The following is a 20,539-nucleotide window of genomic DNA, read 5'->3' on the forward strand; positions in this document are numbered from 1 at the left end:
TAGTTATTTTTCAGGATGATTAATTTTGCCACAGAGCAAAAAGCGTTAACTTTTTTTTTCTTCAGGAAAGGCAGATCAGCTCAGTGACATGGCCAGCAAACAGCTTGGATCTCAATCCGGTTGAAAATTTATGGTGGAAATTGGAGAAAAAAAAAAAAGCTCCATCAAAGCTGATCAATCAACCGCGATCCGAGAAATCTGGAGCCTGAGTGATGGAGAATATTGTTTTTCATTAGTGAAGTCCAGGCCTCAGAGAATCCAAGCGGTCATGAAATCCTGAAGAGGTACAACAAAGTACTAGTTGTGATCGATTTATCGCTTTCTTTTTTTAAATTTAATCAATCATTGACGTGGAGTTGCACGTCGGGTAAAGGAGCAGGGAAGATGGCAGTTGTTACCTCGACAGGAAACGCGCAGGAGTACAGAGACATTGGAATTTTTTGTCCCCCCCCCCTCATTCCATCAGTAGAAAGTAGGTTTGGTGGTGATTATTTTTCAGGATGATGATGAATCTTGCCACAGAGCAAAAAGCGTTAAAACTTTTTTTCTTCAGGAAAGGCAGATCAGCTCAGTGACTGTCTGGATCTCAATCTGATTGGGGGGGGAAAAAAAAAGCTCCATGATGAGGCCCCATCATGCAAAGCTGATCCATCAACCGTGATACAAGAAAGCTGGAGTCTGAGTGATGGAGAATATATATTTTTTTTAATTAGCGAAGTCCAGGCGTGAAAGAATTCAAGCTGTCGTGAAATCCCAAGGAGGTGCAACAAAGTATTAATTGTGGTTTATTTGTCGATTCCATAATTTTCTTCCTATGTTTGAGATGTTTCACAAAGCCAGAACCTCATCTCATTATCTGTAGCCGCTTTATCCTGTTCTACAGGGTCGCAGGCAAGCTGGAGCCTATCCCAGCTGACTACGGGCGAAAGGCGGGGTACACCCTGGACAAGTCGCCAGGTCATCACAGGGCTGACACATAGACACAGACAACCATTCACACTCACATTCACACCTACGGTCAATTTAGAGTCACCAGTTAACCTAACCTGCATGTCTTTGGACTGTGGGGGAAACCGGAGCACCCGGAGGAAACCCACGCGGACACGGGGAGAACATGCAAACTCCACACAGAAAGGCCCTCGCCGGCCACGGGGCTCGAACCCGGACCTTCTTGCTGTGAGGTGACAGCGCTAACCACTACACCACTGTGCCGCCTAAATATTTCTCATATCTTTTTTTTTTTTGTGACAAATTAATACCACCATATTTTTTGCCAGGGGTTGCATTCTTTCCTTTAAAAAAAAAAAAAAAGTTTTCTGTAGCTTTAATCTTGAACACTGCCTCATTCAGTCCAATCCTCCTTCACGTGCTGCACTGCAGGTTCCTGATTAGTTTGAGTAAATCTCACGAATTGGTTCCGAATCGTAAAACACACACAGTCTTACGTAATAACAGTAAGAGATCAAAAGGCCGACTGTGTATCAGTGCCATTTTTATTCGTTTTAATAAATCTGTCACGCACTCAACATTTCAAAGTACCATATCTCAAGGCAACCTTAAAAACAAACAAGAGATTTGAAAATGAATTACATCATGTAGCCATTAACTGCGATATATATATTTACAGCGCTTAAACAAAGTGCTCATTATTTACAGTGCTGGAGAAATGATTATGTACATTCACTTTATAACTCCAGTCTCCACATTCGACAGTTCTAGGTGCAGTAATGATACCTGATGTCCGTGTGGTTATTAAATAAGCTGCACAGATTTACTGAGATATGCGGGAACGCGAACAGGCCGTGCTGGGAGTCTCTTTGCGGAGGAGGTTCAGTGTGCGAAATCAGTGTTAGGCAAAGTCTGTTGTTCAGGGAAGAAGGAAACACTCCGTCTAGCTCTTCCTCAAGCTCAGGTCGCTGCTGGTCACGAGTGGAGACAGGGAGGTGCTGTCAGACGCGTCGTCTCGCTCTTCTCTCCTCAGCACCAGGAAGGCCTCTCGACTAATCCCCAATAACTCCCTCAGGCCTCTGTTCTCCAACTACAGACACACAAGCAAAGATCACGGTCAGGATTCAGACAACACGAGGGATGTGTTTTAGCAGGTCTCTGATGTGTAATGAATAAAACACTTGGGAGCGTGCTGCTATTGATGATAAACTGATGCATTAGTCCTGACATCTGTGTTGAGCAGGATTCGAGACTGGCTACTTGACTCATGTTTGCTTGTGAACACCAAAAAGACCGTGCGTATGTTTTGTTTTCCCCAAGAAGTCAGTAGAAGCAGTCAGATCCAATGTGTTTTTAGGGAGTGAGGAGCTTGAACTAGTAAAACAGTTTAAGTACCTCGGGGTCACGTTGGACCCAACCCTAACACTTAAAACTCACATCAAGGAGGTTTCAAATACCATCAAGTTTCATCTGCAGAATTTTAAACAAATTAGACCTTTCTTGCCGCCAAGGCGTACTTGCATCGTAAGATCTTCTCATCTCATTATCTGTAGCCGCTTTATCCTGTTCTACAGGGTCGCAGGCAAGCTGGAGCCTATCCCAGCTGACTACGGGCGAAAGGCGGGGTACACCCTGGACAAGTCGCCAGGTCATCACAGGGCTGACACATAGACACAAACAACCATTCACACTCACATTCACACCTACGGCCAATTTAGAGTCACCAGTTAACCTAACCTGCATGTCTTTGGACTGTGGGGGAAACCGGAGCACCCGGAGGAAACCCACGCGGACACGGGGAGAACATGCAAACTCCACACAGAAAGGCCCTCGCCGGCCACGGGGCTCGAACCCGGACCTTCTTGCTGTGAGGCGACAGCGCTAACCACTACACCACCGTGCCGCCCAGATGTGTCTTTAAAGTGTATATTAAATGAATTATATTTTAATAAAGTGTGAAAATTGGTTGTTTCAGGTTTTGTTCATAGACTAGCAGTACAACCTAACTGTACTAAGTACAAACATTGTAGGATCTTCCCTTGAAGCATTTTTATTTTCCATAATGTCTCTCGAAGACGCTGAATGAGATGAGACAGGATAAGACTGATTTATTTTGCTAGCGTACAAACAGTACACATGAACTAATTGCAGGTAAAAGTTATGAGAAGCAGAGACAGAGAAAAAAAATAAATCATCTGAGCCAATCGTTCAGTTGTGGGTTTCCTAAGAGCATCTTAACTAGGACCAAGAGTGTTCATTGTGCTGCTCGCGCGACCATTTAAGAATTCTCTTTGTACTACGATGCTTTTAGGAAATTCTGCACAGATTTGTTGCTGGTGTGAACGCAGGCTTAACCCGCTTTCTGGCTTTGGCGTGCATGTATGTGGTGTATACAAGTGCAACCTCCAGCTGTTTGATCCGCTCCTCATCTTCACACGCACGGCCTTCGTCTACTTCGATGGCCTTCTTCATCACTGTGGCCATCTCGTTTATCTTGTCTATGTGCGCCTGCATCTCCTACAACACACGTACATCACGTTGATGCACCACATGCATAGTGACACAAAAAAAAAAAACACAGCCAAAAGTATATGGACACCTGACTATCACACGCGTCCTTGTTGAACATCCTGTTCCAGATTTATTCCCCTTTCCTGTTAACAAGCTCCACTCTTCTGCGAAGGCTTTCCACTAGATTTTACGGCATGTCTGGGGGGGGAATTTGTGTTCATTCAGCTACAAGCAAATTAGTAAGACCAGGTACTGATATTGGGGTGCACTCGGTGTTCCAGTTCATCCCAAGTGTTCAGTAGGGTTGGGGTCGAGGTCAGGGCTCTGCGCCGGACACTCGAGTTCTTCCACTCCAACCTTAACACGCCATGTCTTCACAGAACTCGCTTTGTGCATGGTCGTGCTGGAACAGGTTTGGACCTCTTGGTTCCAGTTAAGGGAAATAGTAAATGCTACATTTTATACAACTGTGTGCTTCAAACTTTGCGGTGACAGTTTGAAGAAAGAGTCAGGTGTCGACAAACTTTTAGCCATATAGCGAATGTGGAAAATGGTGTAGTACTCACGTTAGTGTGCTGCTCTTTGAGCTGCGTGACGATCGCCGGGTCGTCTCTCTTGCTGGCCATGAGGAGGCGGAACACCTGCTCTCTGTACTTGCTCATGATTAGCTCCAGCGCTGACTGGTGCTCTTCTAAAGATGTACGCAACTCTGAAAACACGTTGAGAAAGATAGGTTTAGGGCGGAGGCTTAAAATCTAAAATTATAGAATTTATGATACAACCCCAAATCAGAAAAAAAAAAAAAGTTGGGACGGTATGTTGAAATTAAAACTGAAAACAATGATTTGTAAATCATCTTTGACCTGTATTCCACTCAAAACGATACAACAGCATATTATTTGACGCTTTACCTCAGGAATTTTATTATTTTTTATTAAAATAATGACTTCAATTTTGATTCTTACAACACATTTCAAAGAAAAAAAAAAACGTTAGGACAGTAAAGCATTTACGACTTTGGAATGATGCCATTCCTTCTCACAACACTTAAAAAGATGTTTAAGGACTGAAGACACCAAATGAAGTGTTTCAGGTGTGATTTTGTCCCGTTCTTCTTGCAAACACGTCTTGAGGTGTGAGACAATACGTGGTCGTCGTAGTCATTTTTTCATTTAAAAAAAAAAAATTTCACCACACATTCTCTGTTGGGGACAGAGAGGACAGACACCCTCTCCTTCCAAACTGTTGCCGCAAAGTTCTCCTCTCCGTGCTTCCACGGAAGGCGGTCGCATTTTCTGCTCTCCCTCTCCCTCCTTTTTTCCCTGCTTGTGCTTCTGTGTCTTGTCTCGTCTGCTGTACTTTTTGAAGAGACTCTTCCTGCATTACTTTCTAAACTAAAAAAAGCATGGAATTGATAAACTGGTCTCCTAACGACATTGACAGTTTTCTTGATGAGAAGTTTGGGTTCGGGGGAACCCGTTTGTCCTGCCGGAACGTTTGCGGCTGGTTACACGATGGACACGTGGGAGCGGTGGTGGGTCGTGTGCCTGGCAATTCTTTCTGTGGAGGACATTGAAGATATCTATCTATTCGGAACCATGATTACAGGACTTTTGCTGATTGGATTAGGCATTGCCCTGGTATATCGAGGAAATCAGACAACGGTGACAGCTGTTCAAAGCCCCACAAAGCTGCCCGATATGATTGGAGTGGTGGGCAAAGCTGTTGGCACTCGGACTGTGGACATTCAGAACTTTAACCACAAAATGGTTATCTCGGAGCAGCTTTGCAAGGAATACGTTTTTCAGAGATCAATTTGAATAGAATGGACAGAATGGACAGATATGGACGAGCGGTGTGGACGTGCAAAGACTGTGTCTGGAAAGACCGAACAATTCATATCTTATCGACATTCGGCGCCCTGAGACAGCACCGGCCTTGGTTCAGGCCGTTGCTGAGGAAACATTTCCCCCTGAAGGTCACTGCCAGGAGACACACTCATTCCTTGCATTCCTCTCTAACTCTCCGCGGTCGCCATTTTTACCTCCAGTGTGACAAGCGGGTGCGTGACCAGCACCTTCATGGCTGCAGGAGCGGATGGCTGCTTGCTTGCGCTGGATTACCTCCTCCCCACTCCTGATTCCCCCCCTCAAGTCCTGTGTTTAAAGTGTACTTGTGTTGCTGTGTGCTTATGCAAAGGTTTTTTAAATGTTCCCACACTGTACTCCTGACAGGAGCATGGGGGGGCATGGGGGGGGGTTGTTTCTTTTTTTTTCCTTATCTCTCCTCATGTTGTGTTTCCTTTTTATCTTTATCCCCGTCTTCCTGTCCTGTCTACCCTATGTCAATTGTATGTTGTATATGTACGGACAGGTTGACGGCTAATTTCGCTGGTACATGTGACTAGTGACAAAGGGCATCATCATCATCATCACAGCCCTGCCTTTGTCATGTGTGCAGAATGTGGTTCTGCATTGTCTTGTTGAAATCTCCCTGGGAAAGATGTCGTCTTGAAGGTAGCACGTTGCTCCAAAATCTCAGTGTACTTTTCTGCATTACTGCTGCCATCACAGAAGTGTCAGGTACCGTTGCCAAGGGCACTGACACAACCCCATACCATGACAGAACCTGGCTTTTGGACTTATTGTTGAGAACAGTCTGGATGGTCCTTTTCATCTTTGATCCGGAGCACATAGCGTCCATTTCTTACAAAAAAGACCTGGAATACGGAGTCTTCTGACCGCAATACTCTGCGTCACTGTGCGATGGTCCGTCCCAGACACCTCCGAGCCCAGAGTCAAGTGAACAGTGTTTCTGGACACAGTTAGTATTTGGCTTCCTTTTTGCACAGTAAAGTTGTGGACGCAACTCTGTATTTTTGTGCTTGACAAGGGTTTGCCAAAGTAACCCCGAGCCCATGTGGTTATATCAGCTATAGATGAATGACAGTTCTTGACACGGTGCCGTCTGAGGGATCGGAGATCACGGGTGTTCAGATTAGGCTTGCGCCCTTGCCCTTTACGCACCAAAATTCCTTGAATCGTTTAATGATGATATGCACTGTAGAGGGTGAAATATCCAAATGCCTTCCTATATCTCTTTGATGAACGCTGTTTTTAAACATTTCAATAATTTTCTCATGTATTTGTTGACAAACTGGAGCGCCTCAGCCCATCTTTGCTCCTTAAAGACTAGGCCTTTCCTGGACACTGATTTTGTACCAAATCATGATTCCAGTCACCTGTTGACGTCACCTCTTTCAAATCGTATCATTATTTAACTATTGTACCTCATTACTAGCCCTAAATTTCTCCCATTCCAACTTTTTTTGGAATGTGTTGCAGGTCTGAAATGCAGGAATGTATATTAGCGAATGAAATTAAGTTGATACCAACTTTCCATACCGTCCCAACTTTTTCTGATTTGGGGTTGTACTTGAGCTTCATAAACACAAACTTGCACGCACACTCTCTCTCACACACACACACACACACACACACACACACACACCTTTGTTCTCCTGCTGCAGTTCCCGTATTTGCCGGTTCTCCTGCTGAATACCCATTACCAGAGTAGATCGGGGACGATGCCTCGCCACCTGGTTAAGTGCCTCGATCTCTTCCTGATACTACAGTGTGTCCAGCAAGGTTAACATGTCAAGCAAAAATAAATACATTAAATAAAAGGCCAAATCACACAATCACAACATTGGCAACAAGGAAAGTGACTGATGAATGAAGAAGTGAGAAACAAGAAGAGATAGAGGAAGTGCCTAGTTATTATTGTGAGAGTGAAAATACTATGGGGAGGGAGACGGGTGGTGAGCTGTCATTTGGAGGAAAAGAGACAAGAAGAGATTTCACACAGGCTCTGTGGAAGTCAACTGCAAAAGCTTAAGTGCCGCCACCACAGGTTTAAAAAAAAAATGTTATTTAACAAAGACGATGGTATAACCCTCGACATGCTAAGAGATGCTTATAGAAGGCATCTCAGGGGTCAACGCTTTGCCACAGGAGATGGAGGACTTTGCGGCTTCTCTGCAACATGTTTATTTTCATCTGAACTTCAAGAGAAAGAGAAAAATAGAGGCTGTTAACAAAGCAACTGTTTATAGCTACTATAACATAAGTGAGAGCAGGAAGTAGCTTGTCTCGTCATTATTTTAAAACTGTGATCACTGTCATTCATTCAGTAGATATCTTTACTTGCATACTATTGGACGTAAAGTTAAAGCTCAAATGAAGTTTAAAAAAAAAAAACCTGCCCTGATACGCGTACTGAAGATCCACTCAACCCACTCAGTACGGTTTGACTGGAGAGCATACAGCTGTGGATGAGTAATGACTCCTAAATCACACTATGGTTCCTCTCAAGGTTTTGACCTCATATCATCTCAGGGAGTTTATTCAGGAAGAATCCAAATAGACACCACATGGCCAAAAGTATGTGGACACCTGACAACCACACCCATATGTCTTGGTTGAACATCTCATTCCAGATTTATTCCCCCTCTGCTGTTATAATAATAAGCGCCACTCTTCTGGGAAGGCTTTCCACTAGATTTAGTTCTTCTACTCCAGCCTTGGCACACCGCAGAAGTTTCAGTACAAATATCCCCAAATGGACATTATAATCGCTTGCGCTGATTTACAGTCTAATTAAGAAGAAGAAGCTGTTTTTATTTGTCACATGTACACTCGAGCACAGCGAAATTCCTCCTCTGCATTTAACCCATCTGAAGCAGTGAACACACACACACACACACACACACACACACACACACACACACACACATCCTGAGCAGTAGGCAGCTATACTACAGCACCCAGGGAGCAGTTAGGGGTTAGGTGCCCTGCTCAAGGGCACTTCAGCCATGATACAGAGGGAGGGGAAAGTGCTGCTCATTCACTCAACCCCCCCCTTACATTTTTCATGCAGGTCCTGAGAATCGAACCGACAACCCTTTTGGGCCCAAGGCTGCTTCTCTAACCTACAGGCCATGGCTGCCCCATGGAAATTGAAAGCGTTCTGAAAACGCCACATCAGAACGGTGAGATTCGACCCGACACGAAGTAGAGGAGTCCAGTTTATATGCGCCGCATGATTGTGTGTGTGTGGTGTGGATGCAGAAGCAGCAGTAATGCGACTGGTATTATTTCACACACTCAATTCGTATCGTTTGTACATCCGGAAGATTTTTAAAGTGACATCCGTGCGACGGCATGTCAAACCTCAAACATCCTGTTCTTCAGGTTTCCAAGTCAAACTGTAAGATTTTTCATACACCGCGACAACAACGCACTTTTTGAACCGTCTGCTGTCGTTGTGATTGTTGTCATGATCTCCAAATCAAACTGAAATCTCTGAACTTACATCTAAAAATGTTTACGTGTCTAAAAATTCCAAAAGGCCGGTACACAAAACAAATCTTTGGTAGGTTTGAAGGTGACATTAAGTAAAGGATTTTAAAAATACAAACACGAACTGGAATAGAAAAACTGGTTAGTCTTATTACTCAATCACAGTCTAGAGTTGTATACGAGTAGGCAATTTGAGGCAACACTTGTTGGTTTAGTGGAGGCAGATGGGGAAATATGTCCATTTTTTTCTCCAAGCTACGCCAGTGCAGTGTATCAGGACTGTGAACAACACTAAAACACTCATTATAATATTAAATATCAATTTTAATAAATTATAGGCTCGTATTCAGAGCGACATACAACAGGACCCTGACATACCCACAGCAGTGGGCAGCCTGGGGAGCAGTCAGGGGTTAGGTGCCTTGCTCAAGGGCACTTCAGCCGTTCCTGCTGGTCCAGGGAATTGAACTGCCAACCTTTTGGCGCCAAAGCTGCTTGTCTAACCATTAGGCCATGGCTTCCCCTAAATACTGAAACAAAAATACTAACCGATTTCTAATACTAATCTGAAAAATTACTGAATGAGACAAATGAGATTCTCTTGTGACCCCACTTGTAAATAAAGTGACCCAGCCACACATGGGGTCACAATCCCTAGCTTGGAGAATATCATGTCTTCATGGAGCTCGCTTTGTGCACAGGGGCATTGTCATGCTGGAACAGGTTTGGGCTTCAGATACCCCTGTGTTTGTGACTAATCTTCAACCAGTTCTTCACGCTTTGACAGCCTCAGAACCAGCTCTTGGCCAGGAAAACTGATTCAAGAGCGACACAAACACTTTGCTGGTCGAGAAACAACAACAAAACATCAGGGGCTGATTGTGACCAACAAGACCAACTTCGTGACCTCCACTTAAAAAAAAAAAAAAGTGTAGTGTCTGTTTCATCCAAATAATAATAATACTTTTTTTTTTTAAACTAGGAGTAACACTTGTAGAGACGACGTAGTCTGTAGTTGGTACTAGGAGTTGCTAGTGAAGATGTATACAGTGATGTAATGACGTGGCCCGATGGTGCCTTTCTAGCCTGTGGAAAAGCAATCTGGTTCTTTGAACCAACTCCGAACCGGCGTTAGCACCAACCCAGAACTAGCACTTAGTTTGTGTTAATGGAGAAGGGGGTGGGAAATTGTAATTCTACAGCAAAGACCTTCTAGGCAACTGATCCCCCTCTTTGATCAACAGGGAACGGGTTCTTAAACCGGTTCCGCTCAGGATTCTTTAAACCTTGGTGCCAACTAGCAAACCAGCCCATGTTTTCACCAGAACCGCTGTAATCAAGGATGCATCATGAACGGAGGGTGTTGCACAATTCACACTGGGAGTAAACAGTAGTCGTAAGATGGCGGTGCCTATCGATTACCGCCGATCTTTTGTTCTGTTATTGAAGATATTTGTTTTCCATCCTTTTTTTTCTGAAGATGTATCCTTTTCCACTGCTGTTCTTTGCTTCCTCTCCAAACTAACGACACACACACTGATGTCATCACCGTTCACACAGAAAAACCAGCTATATTTTGGCTCCAGCTGGAAACCCACTTTTCAGGTTCCAAACCAATTTATTTTTGGTTGAAATACTCTGAACGATTCAAAATTCAGTGCACAAACAAGAACAGAATCCGTTCCCTGTTGGTCAAAAGGAGGCGTGTGTACTTCCAATTTTGTGGAACCAGTCTAGAAGAAGAACCACATATGGGTGATTTGATAACCTTATAGAGCATGTCCATACACAAATGACATGACCATGTCCTGTTGTATTTGAGACAGGTCTTGGTCTCAAGACCACTTTTTGAAGGTCTTGGTCTTGTCTTGGAATCAACCAAATTTTTACTCGGTCTTGTTTCGGTCATATACCCCTTTTCCACCAAATCAGTTCCAGGGCTGGTTCGGGGCCGGTGCTGGTTCACAACTCGTTCAACTTGCGAGCCAGCTGAGAACCAGTTTGCTTTTCCATAGCTCGTGGTGCTAAGGGAAGCCACGTCATTACGTCACTGTATACGTCAGTTACGTCGTTGTATATGTCAGTTACATCGCTACGTTTGCATAAACTTTGGCGTGAATATCGAAGCAAAAACAACACGGAAGAAGCAGCAGCAACAACAACAATAATGGTTGACTTCACGTTTGTACAGCTGCTGCTTCTCGTCGCTTAAAAACGGCGATCTTTCGCGGTCTTGTTATTGTTGTTGGTCTTAACAACTCCGCCCCCCGCTGACGTAAGCGGTTCTTTCCTCTGGCCCAGCAGAGAGTTGGTGCTAGCCTGGAACCGGTTTTTCTGGCCCCAGAGCCAGTTCTTTGTCAGTGGAAACAGAAAACCCGGTTCCAAACTAAGCACTGGCCCCCAACCAGCCCTGGAACTGCTTTGGTGGAAAAGGGGCAATAGAGACTTGGAATTTTATTTCAAGACCGGTTAAGACCACAATTGTGTGTATTTCACTAAATTGCCTGTGTGTTGTCTGATTTATTTGATCACATCATTACTGTGAATGGATGTAAAACTTCCTGCTTCAAATGCGACCAATAATATCACTCATTGCTACTTCAAAATTTTCATTGCTCTTAATGGCCATCACCTCTCCACTGCCTCCTTCACACACACACTGGTCTGGTCCTGATCTTGACTCCATCTCATCCTGCCCTGGTCTTGACTTGATCTCAACCCTTCAAAGTCTTTGGTCTTGTCTTCGGTCTTGATAAACTCTGGTCTTGGTCATGACTTGATCTCAGTTTAGGTGGTCTTGACTAGAACACTAACGTCCACTATTAAAAGCACTATAAATAAAATATCGATTGGGTGAAGAGTGTGTTCAGGACAGGAGTACAGCTGTACCAACACATGTAAGACACGCCCTGTGTTCAACACACATTAAAACTCGATGGCCTTTCGAGTTCATAAAATCGGTGAAATTTAGTTCCCTCTGAAATTTGGCCATTGTGATATATGTTTATTTCTATAATATCTTTAAAAAAACAAACAAACAAAGAAAATCATTCTGTGGCTGGGAAGTTATGTAATTTGAGGGGATTCCTGAGCAAATAACGTGCATGAAATCACTCGCTTTGCACAGACAGAGGAAGTCCGTGTGCACGTGCACGTTTACCTGCGGCGACGACGACAACTTCACCACCACGTTTTGTTTTACGGCAGCTGCCATCCACAGTGTTGCGTTACTGCCTTCTACAGGTTTACCTTTGACGGTGCACTGACAGTTCCATCATTCTGTCGCTAAACGAACAGCTGATCACACCGAGGTGCTCGCTGACCGCCGATATTTATTAGTTTGGTCCTGCGTTTCCTTTCCTTCGCAACATAACGTCTTTGCTTATCGCTTTCACGTTTCATTCACACACTCACATCCTCCATTTTTCTCTCTCCTGTTTCAAATTTGCATCCCACAATGCCTGGTGCGAACGGGGAAAGGCCCCACCACATGACGTAGTATCTTGAATTGGTGAAGCAGGAAAAAATGGCAGAGAATTTAGGGCCACGTGGAGATAAATTCATTAAGTGTTCTTTTTTTTTTTTTAATAATAAAATTGGAAGTCTGTGATTCGAATTCAGTAGCTTTCGGTCCACTAAACAAAAATAATTCATACTTGCCAACCCTCCCGATTTCGGCGGAAGGCTCCCGATTTTAGCCTCCGTCTCTCGATCGTATTTGTTAAAAACTGGATAATCTCCCGGTTTTGGGAAATCCCTACCGCCAAGTTAAAAACACTCCCGATTACGTCCAATCAGAATCGTATGAGAAACACTGCTGACGTCAACTGATTTTTAACCAACCAACGAACAGAACGACAGTCACTTCCATAATGTAGGATTCACCCAGGCTGGCCGACATTTTTTACAAGCATCAATTCATCATGGCCACTAAACCCAATACCAAACGGCAAAAATATGAACGCAAATACCAGGTTGCATGGGAGAATGAATTTCCATGGATAAGCAAATGTTCGACCAGCCAGACCAACGCATTCTGCAAGGTAAGACTACAAAGCGATTCATTTATCCCAATTATTCAAATGCAATTCAATTATCCCAATCTTATGGTGGGGTAAAAGCAGGTAAATTACATTCTTCAAAACTACAATACGTCATTCACACCCTTTTATGTAAATTCTTCATGTTATCTTATTTTTTAATTAAAAATAGTTGATCATTTGTAAGGGCGGCACGGTGGTGTAGTGGTTAGCACTGTCGCCTCACAGCAAGAAGGTCCGGGTTCGAGCCCCGTGGCCGGCGAGGGCCTTTCTGTGCGGAGTTTGCATGTTCTCCCCGTGTCCGCGTGGGTTTCCTCCGGGTGCTCCGGTTTCCCCCACAGTCCAAAGACATGCAGGTTAGGTTAACTGGTGACTCTAAATTGACCGTAGGTGTGAATGTGAGTGTGAATGGTTGTCTATGTGTCAGCCCTGTGATGACCTGGCGACTTGTCCAGGGTGTACCCCGCCTTTCGCCCGTAGTCAGCTGGGATAGGCTCCAGCTTGCCTGCGACCCTGTAGAACAGGATAAAGCGGCTACAGATAATGAGATGAGATGATTATTTGTACGTGTATGTAACAAGTACTTATGAGACATTAAAATTTATATTATGTTTTGTAGTAAGAAGTATAATTAAACTGCATATACAGTAGGATCTGCACCTCTGTATAAACGAAATATATTTATCGTATTGAAATGTTTTTAACTCTTGAGAACTTCTTTTTGCAGTTGTGTCACAGAAATTTTAGCATCAGCCATCCATGGTGGAAAAAACGATGCCAAAAATGACACCATTTCAGAAACAAACTGTACAACTTCTATGACAGAATTTGTTTGATGAGTGTATTTGAATAGTGTGGTAGTGTCTTAGTGCTATTTTGAATTTATGTTTGAAAGTTTTAAGTGAAATTATAAACATTCTTCTAAAGCATCACTTGTGCTATTTTCTGTGTATGTATACCAGCGTTTCTCAACCCTTTTTTCAGTCATGGCACCCTTCAGAAGTATGCAAATTCTCAAGGCACCCCACTGGAGTCGCTCTATATGTAGACGACACAAAACTTTTTCGCACTATCCTGACATCCGAAGACAGCGAGCAATTACAGCGCGATCTAGCCAATGCCGAGGGGTGGAGTTGTGAATCGAACATGCAGTATAATGCCAACAAGTGCAAAATATTGACCGTCACGCGGGAAAAAACCTCCAATCATTCACGACTACCACCTGGGCAGCACGTGCCTTCAACGAGTTGATGAAGAAAAAGACCTTGGCGTGGTTATTTCAAGTAATTTAAAATGGGATTTGCACGTCTGCTCAATAGTCAACAAGGCTAACCGGATGCTTGGCTTTCTAAAAAGATCCTGTCCCTTGCTGACGGATATTCAAGTGAGGAGGACTTTATATTTGTCGCTCGTCAAGTCACAGCTCTGTTACGCGTCTGAAGTATGGTCCCCTGCTAGTGTCAACCTTAGAAGCCTGTTAGAGAGAGTCCAACGACATGCAATGCGCTGGATACTACAACAGCGTATTGGGGATGCTACTTACTCAGACAGACTCAGAAGCCTGCACTTGCTTCCTCTGACTTATGATCGGGAGATTAGAGACTTAGTCTTTGTATATAAATGCATTAATGGCCAAACAGATTTGAACATAAACCTCTACGTGTCTTTTGTAACTCATGACCGGTCTAGGGCCCAAAACCCGAAATTAATTTTAAAACCTACTCACTGCAGAACTTCAACTTATCAGGTCTCATTCTTCAATAGGATTGTTAAACCATGGAACTATGTATGTAAATATTTTTCCCCAGATAAATTCCGTAGCCTCCCTGTTTTCAAATCATCCCTGTTAGAGCTCTACTTTGAATTACTGACCTCCATCTATAATACGGACTTTTCATGTACTTGGTCTGTGTACCGTGACTGTGGTTGCCACAGATCATCTTATCTCATTATCTGTAGCCGCTTTATCCTGTTCTACAGGGTCGCAGGCAAGCTGGAGCCTATCCCAGCTGACTACGGGTGAAAGGCGGGGTACACCCTGGACAAGTCGCCAGGTCATCACAGGGTCGACACATAGACACAGACAACCATTCACACTCACACCTACGCTCAATTTAGAGTCACCAGTTAACCTAACCTGCATGTCTTTGGACTGTGGGGGAAACCGGAGCACCCGGAGGAAACCCACGCGGACACGGCGAGAACATGCAAACTCCACACAGAAAGGCCCTCGCCGGCCACGGGGCTCGAACCCGGACCTTCTTGCTGTGAGGCGACAGCACTAACCACTACACCACCGTGCCGCCCTGCCACAGATCAATTTAGTCTAATTTTAATTGTATGATTTTTCTCTTTTATACCTTTCCGGGAAACGCCTTGCATGGGTCGCCCGTTCGCGTTCTCCCCTTTGGGCTGACTTACTTTATTATGTTTATTTTTTATGCTTAATTCTTTTTTTTATGTTTATTTTGTAACAGTCCAATAAAGTTGGTAAAATAAATAAAATAAAAAATATATATAAAATATACGCAGTCACGCTGACCCTGGTTGTGACATGGGAAAGGGGGCCGTGAGACAAATTTTGATGATGCATGAGGCGGCGATGATCTGCATTAGTGTAACTATTGTTTTTTGGAATTTTAATTCATTTTATTTATTTCAATGTTAGAATATATAATTTTTTGATGGCACCCCTAACGAAGCCAGACGGCACCCCGGTTGAGAAAGGCTGATGTATACAATATTCAGGCATGAGAGTTTTCAGCTAAAAATCTGATTTAAGACTTCCCTTTCATTGTTGTTATATTAAAACTCAAGACAAGAGTATTATTTCAGATTTTTCACTCTGAGCTCTCACATGCCTGATACATGAATCCCATAACCTATAGTAATAATTCTTCTTCTTTCGGCTGCTCCCGATTAGGGGTCGCCACAGAGGATCTTTCGTCTCCATTGCTCCCTGTCTTCCGCATCCTTCTCTACCACACCTGCCACTTTCATGTCCTCTCTCACCACATCCATGTATCTCCTCTTTGGCCTTCCTCGTTTTCGTGTGCCTGGCAGCTCCATCCTCAACATTCTCCTTCCAACATGCTCTGCATCTCTTCTCAGGATGTGCCCAGACCATCTCAGCCTCATCTCTCTTAGCTTCATTCCCAAGCTCTCCACATGTGCTGTCCCTCTGATAGGGCAGTGTGATATATCGAATATACTCGATACATCTCCGAAAATTCTGTGTGAGATACATAAAATTATTATATCGTAACTATCGAGTATTTTATGGTCATCTGCCGACTTGCGTTTGTTTTGTGTTTAAAACCTTTCCCGGTGGTTTTCTCCCTGTCCCTCAGGCAGTACCGTGAAAGGCTGCCTAAAGGTAAAAAAAACCAATAACATCACACACTCGCCAACCAATCCTGGGCGACATCTCGGTGCTGAAAGGAACTTGCGGGAAGATTTTCTAGTTTCGGTTTACAGCACTGACTCAGTTCGTGCAATCGCTGGTGCTGCATAGGCTACTGTGTAAGCTCTGCCAATTTCAGCGACAAATTAAAAATGGAAGCGGACGAATTGGTTCCTAAAAGAACTAGTAAGGGGTCAGTCATCTGGCATTTTCTTGGATATCGCGAGGAGGACGTGGAACAGCAAATGCCAATTTGTAAAGTGTGCAAAAAAAAAAAACTGTCATCACGAAAGGCAGCAGCACTACAAATTGTTGAATAAAAATAGTCTTATTTCAATTCAATTGTGATTAATCACTAACATGAAAATTTTAAATGTGTTGTTGAAAACCACCTGTAAAGTTAACCAAGAATGTCATTTAATCTGCAGGGATTGTAGTGAAAACAGTAAAGAGTAAAAGTTAGATTTCATGGGGTCCTTTAGAGGAGATTTCAATATATATCGTATATCATGAAATGGAGAAAATGTATCGGGATATTCTTTTTTTTTTCTCCATATCGCACAGCCCTACCCTCTGATGTGCTCGTTCCTTATCCTGTCCAACCTCCCATCACAACTCCGCCACCTCCAACTTTGCCTCCTGTCTCTTCGTTAAGGGTACGGTCTCCAATCCATACACCACAGCTGCTCTCACTACTGTCTTATACATCTTACCTTTCACTTTTGCTGGGACTTTCCTATCACAAATGACTCCCGAAATCCTTCTCCAACTGCTCCACCCTGCCTGCACTCTCTTTCTCACCTCACTATTGCAGCCCCCATTTTCCTGCACAGTTGACCCCAGGTACTTGAATTCACCCATAACCTATAGTAATTGATAGAACAAAATCAACAATTCAAAAACTCTTTAATTGTATAAATCTGAAATAGTTTGCAATTAATTGGGATCCACTGTTTTTATGGTTTCAACCGCGCATCATACCCTCATCCAATTGAAAATGTCGTTCACGCACTTTTCTCCCCCATGAGAATTTTGAAAAGTTGGCAAGTATGATAATTGGGTGTCGGGGAAAATTCTTTTTATGACCTGAACTTGAAAAATCTGAAAGGCAGTCTAGCGTTAATTAGTGAGTAGAGGGATTAGAGGATGTATGTGGGTTTGAGGGTGATTGTGATGGTGAGGGTGATCAGGGTGAAGGTGATTGTGATCAGGGTGAAGGTGATCAGGGAGAGGGTGATTGTGATGGTGATCAGGGTGAAGGTGATCAGGGAGAGGGTGATCGTGATGGTGATCAGGGTGAAGGTGATCAGGGTGAGGGTGATCGTGATGGTGATCAGGGTGAGGGTGATCGTGATGGTGATCAGGGTGAAGGTGATCGTGATGGTGATCAGGGTGAAGGTGATCGTGATGATCAGGGTGAAGGTGATCAGGGTGAGGGTGATCGTGATGGTGATCAGGGTGAAGGTGATCAGGGTGAGGGTGATCGTGATGGTGATCAGGGTGAAGGTGATCAGGGTGAGGGTGATCGTGATGGTGATCAGAGTGAAGGTGATCAGGGTGAAGGGGATCGTGATGATGATCAGGGTGAAGGTGATCAGGGTGAGGGTGATCGTGATGATGATCAGGGTGAAGGTGATCAGGGTGAGGGTGATCGTGATGGTGATCAGGGTGAAGGTGATCGTGATGGTGATCAGGGTGAAGGTGATCAGGGTGAGAGTGATCGTGATGGTGATCAGGGTGAAGGTGATCAGGGTGAGGGTGATCGTGATGGTGATCAGGGTGAAGGTGATCAGGGTGAGGGTGATCGTGATGGTGATCAGGGTGAAGGTGATCAGGGTGAAGGGGATCGTGATGATGATCAGGGTGAAGGTGATCAGGGTGAGGGTGATCTCAGGGTGATGTGATCAGGGTGAGGGTGATCAGGGTGAGGACGATTGTGAGGGTGATCAGGGTGATGGTGATTGGGATGGTGATCAGGGTGAGGGTGATCATGATGGTGATCAGGGTGAGGGTGATTGGGATGGTGATCAGGGTGAGGGTGATCGGGATGGTGATCAGGGTGAGGGTGATCATGATGGTGATTAGGGTGAGGGTGATTGGGATGGTGATCAGGGTGAGGGTGATTGGGATGGTGATCAGGGTGAGGGTGATCATGATGGTGATCAGGGTGAGGGTGATTGGGATGGTGATCAGGGTGAGGGTGATCGGGATGGTGATCAGGGTGAGGGTGATCGGGATGGTGATCAGGGTGAGGGTGATCGGGATGGTGATCAGGGTGAGGGTGATCGGGATGGTGATCAGGGTGAGGGTGATCGGGATGGTGATCAGGGTGAGGGTGATCGGGATGGTGATCAGGGTGAGGGTGATCGGGATGGTGATCAGGGTGAGGGTGATCATGATGGTGATCAGGGTGAGGGTGATCGGGATGGTGATCAGGGTGAGGGTGATCGGGATGGTGATCAGGGTGAGGGTGATCGGGATGGTGATCAGGGTGAGGGTGATCGGGATGGTGATCAGGGTGAGGGTGATCGGGATGGTGATCAGGGTGAGGGTGATCGGGATGGTGATCAGGGTGAGGGTGATCGGGATGGTGATCAGGGTGAGGGTGATCGGGATGGTGATCAGGGTGAGGGTGATCGGGATGGTGATCAGGGTGAGGGTGATCGGGATGGTGATCAGGGTGAGGGTGATCGGGATGGTGATCAGGGTGAGGGTGATCGGGATGGTGATCAGGGTGAGGGTGATCGGGATGGTGATCAGGGTGAGGGTGATCGGGATGGTGATCAGGGTGAGGGTGATCGGGATGGTGATCAGGGTGAGGGTGATCGGGATGGTGATCAGGGTGAGGGTGATCGGGATGGTGATCAGGGTGAGGGTGATCGGGATGGTGATCAGGGTGAGGGTGATCGGGATGGTGATCAGGGTGAGGGTGATCGGGATGGTGATCAGGGTGAGGGTGATCGGGATGGTGATCAGGGTGAGGGTGATCGGGATGGTGATCAGGGTGAGGGTGATCGGGATGGTGATCAGGGTGAGGGTGATCGGGATGGTGATCAGGGTGAGGGTGATCGGGATGGTGATCAGGGTGAGGGTGATCGGGATGGTGATCAGGGTGAGGGTGATTGGGATGGTGATCAGGGTGAGGGTGATTGGGATGGTGATCAGGGTGAGGGTGATTGGGATGGTGATCAGGGTGAGGGTGATTGTGATGCGATGGTGAACCTGCTTCATGGCCTCCACACGTTTGTTCAGTACAGTGGTTTGCTCGATCAGGATCTCGGCGGCGTTGTCGTGATCTCGGAGCCGCTCCACCAGAGACCTGGCGTCTGTCAGCACCTTCTCCAGCGAGCAGCTCATCTCTAACCAGGCAGCGAGCCACATCATCACACTCAATTACATTCTAATAATATCATCATCATCATCATCATTATTATTATTATTATTATTATTATTATTATTTTAAACGCGTCTAAAACAGACTGAAATTCTTGTTGACTACGTGCTGCTACTGAAACTGTTTATTTATATTTATTTATTTGAAAACACAGCTATAAACTAGCTAGTTATGTTAGCTAGCTCCTCAGCTACGAACTAGCTAGTTATGTTAGCTAACTCCTCAGCTATGAACTAAAACAAACACAAAACTGGCTAAAATACCACTGTGTCATTTACTAACTATATATTACAACATACTGGAATTAAAATAAATTATAAAATGTAATATGCCTACCTTAGCCGCAACCAAAAGGCTAACTTGGACAAATAAATTTACACTTCCTGTTCCGGTATCGGTGACGTTGATAAGCTAAGCATTATGGGTAACGTAGGAAATATATATGCATTTTCGTTGCAACGGCTGATTTCCTCATGAGGGAGCTCGTGTGCAAAACATCACTCAGACATGTTCGTCTTTCATTAGCAATCAACAGAGATGGACACAGCGCCCAACTTCATTACTTCAGTCAAAGTACAGATCCCACTGGTCAAATGTTACTCCCATACCAGTGAAAGTTCATCTCATCTCGAAAGGCGGGGTACACCCTGGACAAGTCGCCAGGTCATCACAGGGCTGACACAGACACAGACAACCATTCACACTCACATTCACACCTACGCTCAATTTAGAGTCACCAGTTAACCTAACCTGCATGTCTTTGGACTGTGGGGGAAACCGGAGCACCCGGAGGAAACCCACGCGGACACGGGGAGAACATGCAAACTCCACACAGAAAGGCCCTCGCCGGCCCCGGGGCTCGAACCCGGACCTTCTTGCTGTG

General features: G+C 44.8%; 1 protein-coding gene across 2 annotated transcripts; it reads right to left on the minus strand.

Annotated features, from left to right (window-relative positions):
- Nucleotides 1–1,475: 1,475 nt before the first annotated feature.
- On the minus strand, nt 1,476–20,059 carry fgfr1op2 (FGFR1 oncogene partner 2). Of its 2 annotated transcripts, XM_060914319.1 has the most exons (6): nt 19,993–20,059; nt 19,485–19,621; nt 6,970–7,087; nt 4,026–4,168; nt 3,352–3,465; nt 1,476–2,038 (listed from the first exon to the last, which is right to left on the minus strand). In XM_060914319.1, the coding sequence occupies exons 2-6, from the start codon at nt 19,617–19,619 to the stop codon at nt 1,892–1,894; spliced, it is 657 nt and encodes a 218-aa protein (XP_060770302.1). In that variant the 5' UTR covers nt 19,620–19,621; nt 19,993–20,059; the 3' UTR covers nt 1,476–1,891. The 2 variants fall into 2 exon arrangements, with proteins under 2 accessions (XP_060770302.1, XP_060770303.1); XM_060914320.1 differs by lacking the exon at nt 3,352–3,465.
- Between the last annotated feature and the right edge of the window lie 480 nt (nt 20,060–20,539).

Source organism: Neoarius graeffei, chromosome 2 (assembly GCF_027579695.1).
Source record: "Neoarius graeffei isolate fNeoGra1 chromosome 2, fNeoGra1.pri, whole genome shotgun sequence".
NCBI lineage: Eukaryota > Metazoa > Chordata > Actinopteri > Siluriformes > Ariidae > Neoarius > Neoarius graeffei.